General features: G+C 40.8%; 1 protein-coding gene across 1 annotated transcript; it reads right to left on the minus strand.

Annotated features, from left to right (window-relative positions):
• Positions 1-1,615: 1,615 nt before the first annotated feature.
• Positions 1,616-12,168, minus strand: LOC105756933 (zinc finger protein 699-like). Its single transcript, XM_023724750.1, is given in 3 exon segments — positions 1,616-3,100; positions 3,685-3,835; positions 12,033-12,168. Coding segments are annotated over 3 exon segments (1,641 nt in total). The 3' UTR covers positions 1,616-1,746.
• Positions 12,169-14,443: the final 2,275 nt, after the last annotated feature.

Raw genomic sequence — 14,443 nt, forward strand, 5'->3', positions numbered from 1 at the left:
GTGAAGATGCTGTGAACATTGTTGAAATGACAACAAAGGATTTAGAATATTACATAAACTTAGCTGATAAAGCAGTGGCAGGGTTTGAGAGGACTGACTACAAGTTTGAAATAAGTTCTGTGGGTAAAATACTATCAAACAGCATTGCATGCTAGAGAAATCTTTCATGAAATGAAGAGTCAATCAATGCAGCAAACTTCATTGTTATCTTAAGAAATTGCCACAGCCACCCCAAACTTTAGCAACCACCACCCTGGTCAGTCAGCAGCCATGAACATCGAGGCAAAACCCTCCAACAGCAAAAAAATTATAACTCATTGAAGGCTCAAATGATGGTTAACATTTTTTAGCAATGAAGTATTTTTAAATTAAGGTATGTACATTGTATTTTTTTTAGACATAATGCTTTTGCACACTTAAACTACATTATAGTGTAAACATAAATTTTATATGCACTGGGAAACAAAAAAATTCGTGACTTGTCTTATTTGCAGTCGTCTGGAACTGAACCCGCAATATCTCCAAGGTATGCCTGTATACGCCCACACATATATTTCCTAGCTCTTTCCACTTTGAGGGCCGAGTAGCAATAAGCATATATAATACCCAGAACTTTGTTTCTAAATATCATTCTCTAATAAAAGGAACTCAGGTTTCTTGGAGAAAAGTCTGATCCCAGGGCTCAGGCAGGAAAAGGACAAGAGAAGCCTTGAACACTAGCAGAAAGCAACGTACAAATTATAATGGGAACATGTCAAAAAAAATGCAGGAACCTATTTAAGGGAGCTCCTAATAGCCAAATCTGGGAAAATTTGAGCAAGAAAAGAAAAAACAAAGTAATATGGATTAGCCTATACTGGTATAATTTAGTAAATAAGAAAACAGAAGAGAAGACAAAGCTACTCCTTGCAGAATTCCAATTAATAAACATAAAAGAAATGAACAGAAGAGAAAATCTCATTTGGTAAACACTACGGTAATAATAATCATAGATAATAATCATCAAGGGGTTCTAAAAATACTAAGCCAAAGTACAAGGAAAAAAAGAATATTTCCAGTTTCAAAGTATTGCCTCAGGAGAAACTTACTAGTTATAAAGGGTCAGTTAACTTTACAATAAGAAAGAATGGAAGGAAATATGATAACTATGGAAACAAAACACTCAAACCAAATACAAGATCAGTGTATTTTATTGTATGAAAAATATCAATAAAACATTTAAAAATGTTTAACCACATTTCCCCAAGGTTATTTTCTGCAACTTTATCTGTAATAGCCAAAGACTTTAAGAAAGGTAAAATTTAGCTTGAACTGAGAAAGTAGTACTGATGATGACAGCCCCACAGTTATACTGAAACGGTCACTTCTCCCAAACGCACAAAGTAGCTCTAACGACCCCTTCATTGAGTTAGTATTGCTTTCTTACTGAGGAACTCTGTTCTTTAATCCCAGACTTTGGGAAATTTGCTGTTTGAAATTATAGCAGGAAAAATGAAACATCTCACTTCTGACAGAGAGTAGTCTCTCCACTGTGAATTCTCACAGGTTGAGTGAGGTGTGAGGAATAAAGGCTTTCCCAAATTCCTTACATTCTTAAGGCCTCTATCCAGTGTGAGTTCTTATATGCTGAGTGAGGGACGTGGCCTGAATAAAGGCTTTCCCATATTGCTTACATTCATAAGGCCTCTCTCCACTGTGAATTCTTATATGTTCAGTGAGGATCAAATAAAGGCTTTGCCACATTCCTTACATTCCTCTCTCTCCACTGTGAGTTCTTATATGTCGAGTGAGTTGTGAGGACCAAATAAAGGCTTTCCCACATTCCTTACATTCATAAGGCCTCTCTCCACTGTGAATTCTTATATGTCGAGTGAGGTATGAGGAAGAACTAAAGGCTTTCCCACATTCCTTACATTTATAAGGCCTCTCTCCACTGTGAGTTCTTGTATGTTGAGTGAGGTATGAGGAACAACTAAAGGCTTTCCCACATTCCTTACACTCATAGGGCCTCTCTCCACTGTGAGTTTTTATATGTTTAATGAGGGCTGAGGAAGAACTAAAGGCTTTTCCACATTCATTACATTCATAAGGCCTCTCTCCACTGTGAGTTCTTGTATGTTGAGCGAGGACTGAGGAACAACTAAAGGCTTTCCCACATTCCTTACATTCATAAGTCTTCTCTCCACTGTGAGCCCTTATATGTGCAGTGAGGCGTGAGGACCGACTAAAGGCTTTTCCACATTCCTTACATTCATAAGGCTTCTCTCCACTGTGAGCCCTTATATGTGCAGTGAGGCGTGAGTAATAACTAAAGGCTTTCCCACATTCCTTACATTCATAAGGCTTCTCTCCACTATGAGTTCTTATATGTTGAGCGACAGCTGAGGAACAACTAAAGGCTTTCCCACATTCCTTACATTCATAAGGCTTCTCTCCACTGTGAGTTCTTACATGCAGAGTTAAGGCTGAGGAAAAACTAAAGGCTTTCCCACATTCCTTACATTCATAGGGCCTCTCTCCACTGTGAGTTCTTATGTGTTTAGCGAGGGCTGAGGAACGACTAAAGGCTTTCCCGCATTCCTTACATTCATAAGGCACATCTCTGTTATAAATTTTTTTATGTAAAATGAGGGATGAAGGACTACAGGTTTTACATTCTTTACATTCATGCTTATGACCTCTCACTTGTGCGCAAAAGGATGGGAAACTACAGAAATGTTTCCCACATTCGTTACATTCATAGTGTTTTCCACCAGTGAGCGTTGTCACAGAATTCTTAAGTGTTGAGATACAGTCTTTCCCACATACCATATATTTTTGAAGTTTCTTTCCAGTAATAGTTTTCATAGTAGTGGTTAGGTGAGAGAGACAACTGCATGCTTCACATTGCTTACAATGTTGGTGACTGCATCCAATGTGAGATCTAGTACGATATTTATTTGATGAGTGATCCATGAAGGCTTTTCCACACTCACAGCATTCAAAAGGATTTACTTCTGGAAGATTTCTTTTTACCACAGTAAGATTTGGAATCCAGCTGAAGGTTTTCCCACACTGAATGACTTCATTACTTTCACAGAGGTTTTCTACTGTATGACGTCTGTTAAAAATAGGCAACATGCTGTTGTAAATAAATTTGTTCCTATTTCACCGTTAGCAAACACAGTGCATGGTTTCTGCCGACTTGTCTCACGTTTCATAGAATAGATCATCTAGCAGAAATACAATTACTATCACTGATTTTCTAAAACATGGCTTTCTGATAATTGTATTCAAGTAAAATATATTTCAAATACTCAATATCTGACTCACATTTAAGAGAATGCTGTGTTGTGAAAATTCTCTGAACACATAATTTCACAGCTAGGTTTATACATATTGTTGTTAGGTACCATTGAGTTGGTTCTGATTCACAGCAGCCGTGTGTACAACAAAATGAAACACTGCCTGGTCCTATGCCACCCTCACAATCTTTGCTATGCTTGAGCTCATTGTTGCTCATTGTTGTGTCAACCCATCTCGTTAAAGGTCTTCCTCTTTTTCACTGACTCTCTACTTTAATATTTACATACGTATATATAAAAAAAAATATATGTTTATACACATATATATAAGTATATAAAGTCAGAACACTTTAGGACTTTCTCCTGAGGCACTGTTTTCTCTTGTATGAATGACACTCACCTCAAATGTATCCTCTCGTTTTTATGCGGATCTTTATTGCCATGCAATTCGGAGATTTCTCCTAACATGGAGGACCAGGTGTTTTTCTTCATGAATCTCACTATTATATGTTCGCTGGATGACTTTTCTCCATTGTTAAGATTTTGAGAGACTGACCCAATGATTCAAGTTGAGGTTCACAATATGAAAAAAAAGGAAAGGAATTATTAGGGGTAAAAAGGCTGCTGTGAACAAAGAAAGACTTAGCCAAATTTCACTTTTTCAACACTTCGGCAATGGTTAAAAACCAATTTACTAGGAAGTACTTCATAAGGATTGAGTAACGGTGACAAATATAGGTGTAACTAGGAGAGCTAAGTAGAAAGATATTAGACACAATAGACATGTAACATTAAAAAAGGAAACGGGTCTCCATGACCACAGGTTTGAGAGGATTGCTGAAGTCAGAAAAGCTTAGGTACCTGTGAAGCTGTGTCCTCAGCCCAAAGAGACTTTTTCTAACTGATTCAAATGTAATTCCCTCTATGCCAGGGGCAGAGTGAGGGTAATGAGCACGCAGGGGCAATCCCTAAGTTGTGTCCTACCCCCAATTTCAAAATGAATGGACACTGATAGTGGCGATGTGTCAGTAGAAACACCTTCCCCCCTCTAGTCCGGCTGCTTCAGTCAGGCGCCTGTCATATTTGTTGCATCTTGTAATGTCATTCCACACCTTGTCTAGCACCCCCTTGGACTTGCACCCTGGAGCAAGTCCATACCCCCTGCCCCACCTTTTTATGCCTCTGCTAAATGCAGGGCTGGTCCTTCAAAAAATTCTTGCTTTCCTGGTATGTCCTGACACAGTGGCCCTGGATGATTCCTATCTCCACTGTCCTTCCCTCTCATGGAAAATAAATGAGTAGATGACAAGGTGCTCATGGAGAAATGTATATCATGAGGAAGGACAGCGCAGGACAAGTAACATTTCCTTGACACTGAGCCAATATTTTCCTCTTCAGGGTCACTGAAGATGGACAGATGTGAGTTTACAGGCAACAAAATAATCACATTAATAAACACAGTAAAATTCTCCATAAGGTCCCAAAACACAAATCTCAGTGCTCCCTGAAGCCAATGCTTACACTTTGTGATGATTGAGTGTCAATTTGGCTAGGCCATGATTCTCAGTGGTTTGCTAGTTATGATGTAGTTTGGCAGTTATGTAATGATGTATTCACTTCCGTAATGACAGCTGATATAATGTAATCACCTCCATGATGACATCTGCCATTAGCAGCCAATCAGATGAAAGGGTGTTTTCTTGGGTGTGTGGCCTGCATCCAATACATATGGGCTTTCTGGCAAAGCTTGCTGGCTTTTGCTTCTTCTGGACCTTGCATCTGGCTCATCATTATCTGACCTCTGGTTCTTGAGAGTTGAGACAGTAGTCTGTTGTCTTACCTGCCGATCTTGGCTTCATCAGCCTCTGCAGCCCATGAGTGAGCAGCCTGCTGTATGATCTACTGATCTTGGGTTCATCAGCACCTGCAGCTATGTGAGTCAGGTGAAGCCTCCAGCCTGACACCTAACCCATGGATTTAGGATTTTCCAGCCCCTACAACTGTGTGAGCCATTTCTTTGATATAAATCTCTCTCTCTCTTTCTCTCTCTCTACATATATGCAGGCTTAACTGGTTTTGCTTTTTTAGCGAACCCAGGCTAAGACATTTGGTACCGAGAGTGGTACTGATAATTAGAAGTATAAGGAAGCTAGTTGGTTTGTCCTTTCGCTAGACAAAGTGGTGAAAGAAAGAGATGAGCTCAGGGCTTCAGAGTTAAAGCTCAACAGTCACATAAATGACCTCAAATTTGCCCATTCTGCACTGAAACAGTCTTATTTCTTGTAGTAACAATATATATGGATTCTGGCAAAGCTTCTTATCTTTTGCTCACTCTGGATCCTGCATCCAGCTTGTCATCATCTGACCTCTGGTTCTTCGGACCTGAGGCAGATGACTTACAAGACATTGCTGAATGTTCTCACAACACATCACCACCACCCATTTTTACTTCTAGATCTATAACTAGACAGCAGCACCCCACTCCTGGTACCAACTTCTGTCTTAATCATCTAGGGCTGCTATAACAGAAATACCACAGGTGGATGGCTTTAACAAAGAGAAGTTTATTCTCTTACAGTTTAGTAGGCTGTAAGTCCGAATTCAGAGCATCATCTCCAGGGGGTGGCTTTCTTTCTCTGTCAGCTCTGGAGGAAGGTCCTTGTCATTGATCTTCCCCTGGTCTGAGACCTTCTCTGTGCAGGAACTTCGGGTCCAAAGGATGTGCTCTGCTCCTGGTGCTGCTTTCTTGGTGGTGTGAGGTCCCCCGTCTCTCTGCTTGCTTCTCTTTTACATCTCAAAAGAGATCGGCTTAAGACACTAATCTTCTAGATCTCATCTATCTGCCATTAATCCTTATCATTAACATCATAGTGATAGGATTTACAACACACAGGGAAACCACATCACATGACAAAATGATAGACAATCACACAATACTGGGAATCATGACCTAGCCAAGTTAACAGATATTTTGGGGGGGGGGACACAATTCAATCCATGACAGCCCACTAAGCAGATTCTTTGTTCAATTGTTTATGCTTGAAAAGTTAGGAACGGATCTAATAGTTTATTTGGTTGGTTCGCTGAAGCATGGATTACATGGTAGACTACACTAAATCAAACTGAAGTAGCAGACCTGCTTTGGTATAGTGTAGAAAAAAGTTTTCAAAGGCTTAGGGAAATTGGCATGTTAGAGTAGATTCATCAGGTTAGACCCACAAACCCACACATGGAGTCCTCAGAGTACACACCTTTTACCACAACAGTGAGGAACAAATTTGTGAAGGGAGCCCCAGCATCCTTGAAGACTGCTGTGACTGCTGTTTTATGTAAGTGGGAACTCTCCTAACTGAATTAAGACACCTAAAGACAATGGGGCTGACTGGACTCAATCGTGGTAGGGACCAAGTAGAGGCACTCAACTGAAAAGAATGGGGATGGTTACCATGACAGACAGTACAGTCAAAGCAGTAATCAGAATAGTCTGACTCTATATAGACTTATGGTGTTGGCTACTTAGTTATGGTGTCTGTAGGAGTGAAACAGATGGGAAATCTACTAAATATTTACTTGCTATGTACAAGCACAAGAATTCTAGGTCAAATGAATGGCAGTCTAACTTGAATTGCCAGAACAGTCACGGCCCCTCAATGAAATCCTTGACTTAAGCCAGGTTACAGACCCACAACCCACTGAATAAAAGGGAGGCCAGGTCCCCTTCATGAAGGACCACACTGCACTTCCAAAAATTCATACTGTTAATCTTTCTTCCAGCCTACCCTAAAGGGATTTATGGCCTTTTACAAGAGTTACTCTTCATTGGGAAAAAGGAAATAATCAAGCTTTTCGGGGATTACTGGATACTGGCTTTGAACTGACACTAATTCCAGGAGACCCAAAACGTCACTGTGGCCCACCAGTAAGAGTGGGGACATATGGAGTTCAGGTTATTAAAGGACTCTTAGTTCATGTGTCTCACAGTGGGCCCCATGGGTTCCCAAACACATCCTATAGTTTTCCCCAGTTCCAGAATGCACAATTGTAATAGATGTACTCAGCAGCTGGCAGAACTCCCACATATATATGGTGCTATTTCTCCCATAGCCAGGATTCATGGGTGAAGGAATCAAGGGGTGGAAATGGGAGAGGCACCACTCACCATTATCCTTAGCGACCCACTCAAGAAATTTTTGCTTCCTGTCCCCATGATCTTACGCTTTGCGGGTCTAGAGTTCCAAAGGGAGGAATGCTCCTACCAGGAGACACAACACTGATTTCCACTGAACTGAAATTAAGAATGTCACCAAGCCACTTTGGGCTCCTCAGGCCTCTGGATCAACAGGCAAAGAAGGGAATTACTGTATTGGCTGGTGTGACTGATCCTCATTATCAAGCAGAAATTGGACTGATATCACATAACGGAGGTAAAGAAGAGTATGTATGGAATTCAGGAGATCCCTTAGGGTGTCTCTTAGTAATACCATGCCTTGTGATTAAAGATAATGGAAAACTGTTGTTGTTAGGTGCTGTCAAGTCGGTTCTGACTCATAGCAACCTTATGTACAACAGAATGAAACACTGCCGGGTCCTGTGCCATGCTCACAATTGTTATGCTTGAGCCCACTGTTGCAGCCACTGTGTCAACCCATCTAGTTGAGGGTCTTCCTCTTTTTTTGCTGACCCTCTACTTTACCAAGCATGATGTCCTTCTCCAGAGACTGATCCCTTCTGATAACATGCCCAAAGTATGTGAGACTCACCACCCTTGCTTCTAAAGAACACTCTGGCTGTACTTCTTCCAAGACAGATTTGTTCGTTCTTTTGGCATCCATAGTATATTCAATATTCTTCATCAACACCATTCAAAAGCGTCAATTCTTCAGTCTTCCTTATTCATCGTCCAGCTTTTGCATGCATATGAAGCAACTGAAAACACCATGGCTTGGATCAGGTGCACCTTAGTCTTCAAGATGACATCTTTGCTTTTCACACTTTAAAGAGATCTTTTGCAGATTTGCCCAATGCATCTTCTGATTTCTTGACTGCTGCTTCCATGGGTGTTGACTGTGGATCCAAGTAAAATGAAGTCCTTGACAACTTCAATCTTTTCTCTGTTCATCACGATGTTGATTATTGGTCCATTTGTAAGGATTTCTGTTTTCTTTATGTTGAGGTGGAATCCATACTGGAGGCTGTGGTCTCTGATCTTCATCAGTAAGTACTTCAAATCCTCTTTACTTTCAGCAAGCAAGGTTGTGTCATCTGTGTAACACAGGTTGTTAATGAGTCTTCCTCCAATCCTGATGCCACGTTCTTCTAAATGTACAGCTTCTTGGATTATTTGCTCAGCATACAGACTGAATAGATATGGTGAAAGGATACAATGCACACCTTTCCTGACTTTAAACCATGTAGTATCTCCTTGTTCTGTTCGAACGACTGCCTCTTGATCTGTGTACAGGTTCCTCACGAGCACAATTAAGTGTTCTGGAATTCCCATTCTTCGTGATGTTATCCGTGATTTGTTATGATCCACACAATTGAATGCCTTCGCATAGCCAATAAAACACAAGTAAACACCTTTCTGATATTCTCTGCTTTCAGCCAGGATTCATCTGACATCCCTCATTCCATGTCCTCTTCCTAATCTGGCTTGAATTTCCCTGTTGATATACTGCTGCAGCCACGTTCGAATTATCTTTAGCAACATTTTACTTGCGTGTGATATTAACAATACTGTTCAATAATTTCCACATTTGGTTGGATCAGCTTTCTTGGGAACAGGCATAAATATGGATCTCCTTCAGTTGGTTGGCTAAGTAGCTATCTTCCAAATTTCTTGGCACAGACAACTGAGCACTTCCAGTGCTGCATCCGTTTGTTGAAACATCTCAACTGGTACTGTCAATTCCTGGAGTCTTGTTTTTCGTCAGTGCCTTTGGTGCAGCTTGGACTTTTTCGTTCAGTACCATCAGTTCCTGATCATATGCTACCACATGAAATGGTTAAATGTCAACCAATTCTTTTTGGTACAGTGACTCTGTGTATTCCTTCCATCTTCTTTTGATGTTTCCTGCATCATTTAATATTTTCCCTGTAGACTCCTTCAATATTGCAACTCGAGGCTAGAATTTTTTTCTTCAGTTCAGCTTAAGAAATGCCAAGTGTATTCTTCCCTTTTGGTTTTCTATCTCCAGGTCTTTGCTCATGTCATTATAATACTTTGTCTTCTGAAGCTTCCCTTTGAAATCTGTTCAGCTGTTTTACTTCATCATTTCTTCCTTTTGCTTTAGCTACTTGACGTTCAAGAGCAAGTTTGAGTCTCTTCTGACATCCACTTTGGTCTTTTCTTTCCTATCTTTTTAATGCCCTCTTGCTTTCTTCTTGCTATGATGTCCTTCATGTCATTCCACAACTCATCTGGTCTTTGGTCATTAGTGTTCAATGCATCTATTTTTGAGATGGTCTCTAAATTCAGGTAGGATATACTCAGGGTTGTACTTTGGCTCTCGTGGACTTGTTCTAATTTTCTTCAGTTTCAGCTTGAACATGGATATCATCAATTGATGGTCTGTTCCACAGATGGCCCCTGACTTTGTTCTGACTGGTGATACTGAGCTTTTCCAACATCTCTTCCCACAGAGATAGTCAATTTGATTCCTGTGTATTCTATGTGTCTAGTCACCGTTTATGTTGGTGAAAAAGGTATTTGCAACAAAGAAGTCACTGGTCTTGCAAAATTCTATCATGCGATTTCCAGCATCGTTTGTATCACCAAGGCCATATCTTCCAACTACCAAACCTTCTTCGTTTCCAAATTTTGCATTCTAATCACCATTATCAATGCACCCTGATTGTATGTTCAATCAATTTCAGACTGCAGAAGTTGATAAAAATCTTTACTTTCTTAATCTTTCGCCTTAGTGGTTGGTGCATAAATTTGAACAATAGTCGTATTAACTGGTCTTCCTTGTAGGTGTATTGATATTATCCTATCACTGACACCGCTGTACTTCAGGGACATTTTGACATGTTCTTTTTGACAATGAATGCAATGCCATTCAAGTTGTCATTCAAAGCATAGTAGACCATATGACTGCCCAATTCAAAATGGCCAATACCAGTCCATTTCAGCTCACTAACGCCTAGAATATCAATGTTTATGCATTCCATTTCATTTCTGATTTACAATTTTCCCATATTCATATTTCATACATTCTACATTACTATTATTAATGAATGTTTGCACCTCTTTTTCTCATTTTGAGTCATGCCACCTAAGCAAATGAAGGTCCCGAAAGTTTGACTCCATCCATGTCAAGAGGGTCGACTCTACTTTGAGGAGGCAGTTCTTCCCTAGTTGTATTTTGAGTGCCTTCCAACCTGAGAAGCTTATCTTCTGGCACTGTATCAGACAATGTTCCACTTATATTCATAAGGTTTTCACTGGCGATTTCTTTTCAGAAGTAGACTGCTGGGTCCTTCTTCCTACTCTGTCTTAATCTTGGAAGCTCAGCTAAAACCTGTCTTCCATGGGTGACCTTGCTAGTATTTGAATACTGGTGGCATAGCTTCCAGCATCACGGCAATATGCAAGCCCCACAGTACAACAAACTGACACTTGGGGCAATGGAAAACTACAGCAACCCAATTCCGACATGACTATTAAATGGCCCACACCATTCAGGAATGAGGGTTTGGGTCACCCCATCAAGCAGAGAACCGTGACCAGCTGATGTGCTTGCTAAGGGTAAAGGGTATACAGAATGGGTGGTGGAAGAAGGTAGTTGTAAATACCAACTATGACCACGTGACCAGTTGCAGAAACTAGAAGTGTAATTGCTATGAGTAGTTCTTCCTTGTGATGTAGATCAATATTTTTGGTTTTTTCACTTCTAAGATACAAAATGTAAACATCGCTAGTTCATTTTTGGTCGTATGCATACTAATTGTATCATATTAGGTACAAGTATGACTTTATAATTGTCTTTATGTAGAGATTACGTATGGCTTAAGGAGATGTTTACACGTACCAAGTTGACAAGGGGTGCACTGTGACGGTTAAGGCTGTGTGTCAACTTGGCTGAGCCATAATTCTCAGTGGCTTGACAGTTATGATGTAGTTTGGCAGTCATATAATGATGTAATCACCTCCATGATGAGATCTGATATATGCAATCACTTCCATGATGAGATCTGCTATGAGCAGCCAACCAGTTGAAACGGTGTTTCCTTGGGGGTGTGGCCTGCATCCAATATATATGGACTTTCTGGCAAAGCTTGCTGTCTTTTGCTTGCTCTGGATCCTGCATCTGGCTTGTTATCATCTGACCTCCAGTTCTTGGGACTTGAGCCAGCAGCCTGCCGTCTTATCTGCTGATCTTAGATTCACCAGCCCCTGCAGCTATGTGAGCTAGGAGAAGCCTGATGCCTGATCCACAGACTTGGGACTTTCCAGCCTCTACAACTGCATGAGCCAGTTTCTTACTATAAATCTCTCTCTTAATATCCTTTGATCGTTTTTCTTTTCTAGAGAACCCAGCCTAAAACACAAGCGAGACAAAAACTCACACAGAGTTTTCTGTTCATGGAGAAGCCAGGATATGTGAGCTCCACAGACCAAGGGACCATGATTGTTTTATTTAACAATTTATTTCCATTCCTCAGCCCAAATACTGAAACAAAGTCAATGAGTAAAATATTTTTGTTCACTAAAGGAATAAAAAAAATAAGTGATGCCATTCTTACCTACTGAGGCCAGGTTTCTGAAGGTTTCCATCATCACATCTCTGTAGAGTTTCTTCTGAGGAAGATCAAGCAAAGCCCATTCTTCCTGGCTAAAGACCACGGCCACATCCTCAATGACCACTGAGTCCTAAAACATACCACACTTTCTGGATTAGTAAGGCACCATGCACTGTAGTGTGTACAAGAACAAATGGTGAAGCTGACAGTCCTGAGGAACTGAGAATTCATAGAAATTTTTATATAAGATTCTATGCTCCACCGAAGTCTACTCTAAGGTTGTCATGGATTGTATTATGTACCCCCAGAAATGTATCAATTTAACTGGGCCATGATTCGCAGTATTGTGTGGTTGTCCTCCATTTTATGACTAATTTTATGTTAGAGAGAATTAAGGTGGGATTGTAACACCCTTACTAAGGTCACATCCCTGATCCAATGTAAACGGAGTTTCCCTGGGGTGTGGCCTACACGACCTTTTAAAGAGAGAAAAGGGAAGCGAGCCGAGAGTTGGGAAACTCGTACCACCAAGAAAGAAGCACCAGGAGCAGAGCGCATCCTTTGGACCCGAGGTCCCTGCACAGAGAAGCTCTCAGTCTGGGGGAAGACTGAGAACGACAAGAACCTTCCTCCAGAGCTGGCAGAGAGAGAAAGCCTTCCCCTAGAGCTGATGCCCTGAATTCGGACTTCTAGCCTACTAGACTGCGAGAAAATAAATCTCTCTTTGTTAAAGCCATCCACTTGTGGTATTTCTGCTCTAGCAGCACTTGATGACTAAGACAAGGATACAGCCATCATTCTCTTCCTTCCCTTCACTAACTAAATTCATTTCCTCGCTGATTGTATCCTGTCTCACAGACTTCCAAAAAACTGAAATAATCTCTTCACAGTGTGATGGCACCAACTGCAGTCTTATTTCTCTCTCTTTATGGTCTAGAACAGTTAGAAAAACTCTAATTCAGGTCATCACTTCCTTGTGAACGAACAGGTTCACCTCCTTCCATAAGACCCACCAGAACACTCAACAAAACATAAAGCAAAGCGTGAAGGCAAGATGAGGTATTAACAACTGGGAAACACTGCAGAACGGCAGTGTTTCTTTTGCTCCTCACAGTCATAGGAGGACCAGGGGCCAGCACAAACTGACAACCCAAGGCTGTGAGCTGGTCATATTTCTTGAACAACTCTAGGAAATCAAGAGGTGACAGGTCTATCTGCTGTAAAAAGAACACTCTTCTAAAGAATTATGAATTTTTACACACCAGTCACTTATTTTTTAAAAACTCAGTTGTTCTGTCATCCTCTCTGTCCCTTTCATAGAGACAGACAAAGGTATTAGAAGTTCAAAAGAGCTCAGGTGAAAAGCAGGAAACGTAAGAATCCAAATCTCCTCACAATTCTCAAATTTTGAGACATGATGCAACTGTACCCCAATTATTAGTGACTGCTCCCCTCAACAAACATAAACCCATACATTCTCAGTCTATTGTTATAAGATGACAAAAAACACTACCTCTGCACAAACAATAGTATGCCCTTGTGTTTGCTGACTGAGAAGAGGTTACGATGTCTATTTCATAACGACTGCACAAAAAGATGAACATAATATCACCAAGTTATACATGTAAACGTTGCTAAACTGGCAAATATTTTGTTATATATAATTCTTACCACAAATAAAAATAATTTTTTAAGTAAGCTGAAGGGCAGTTTACTGTTAAATTGCCTGTGAAGCCTAGGAAACAGTTACACACCAGCCCTCTAGAGGCTACACTCCAAAATTCTCTCATATTTGCAGCCCCTGGAAGGCACAGCCATGACTACCTGAGCCCTGACCAAGAGAACTGGTCTCTGGGTTCTGCTGCCTCTGTTTCTCTGCTGATGCTTCTCACCATCTCTGGTGTTACAGATCTTTGTCTTCTGGGTCTAGGAGTTCCCAGTGCAGGGACTCTGAGCGCCAAGGACGCACTCCACTCCATATCTTCTTTCTTGGTGGTGTAAGGTTCCCCCCTTTCCGCTTCTGGGATGGCATTTTAAAAGTAGCAGAATGGCAAAACTGACTAAATACCCTTATTAGGGTTCCATACACCTTATTTGCAACGTACCACCCCCACAAGGGTGCCATGTACATTTTTTGCATTATTACGAAGCTATCAATCTCCTTGGTGGGACACAAGTACCACATATGCATAGCTCCACCCAGTTATTTGGTGGGAGTTACAAAGACTATGGCCAGAACAGATATGTTAATTCACTGCACTTCAGGCCACTCCCTGGCTCTTCTAGTCATTAGCTCTTTCATACTCGAAGGATTAACTTCCCCCTCCCAATAATTTTACCGCTCCAAAACAGTCATTAACAATTATTACTTCAGTAGGGCAGAGTCCCTAGGTGAGGTTATTCAAGTACCAGCC

This window comes from Trichechus manatus, unplaced genomic scaffold (genome assembly GCF_000243295.1).
Source record: "Trichechus manatus latirostris isolate Lorelei unplaced genomic scaffold, TriManLat1.0 scaffold00258, whole genome shotgun sequence".
Taxonomy (NCBI): Eukaryota; Metazoa; Chordata; class Mammalia; order Sirenia; family Trichechidae; genus Trichechus; species Trichechus manatus.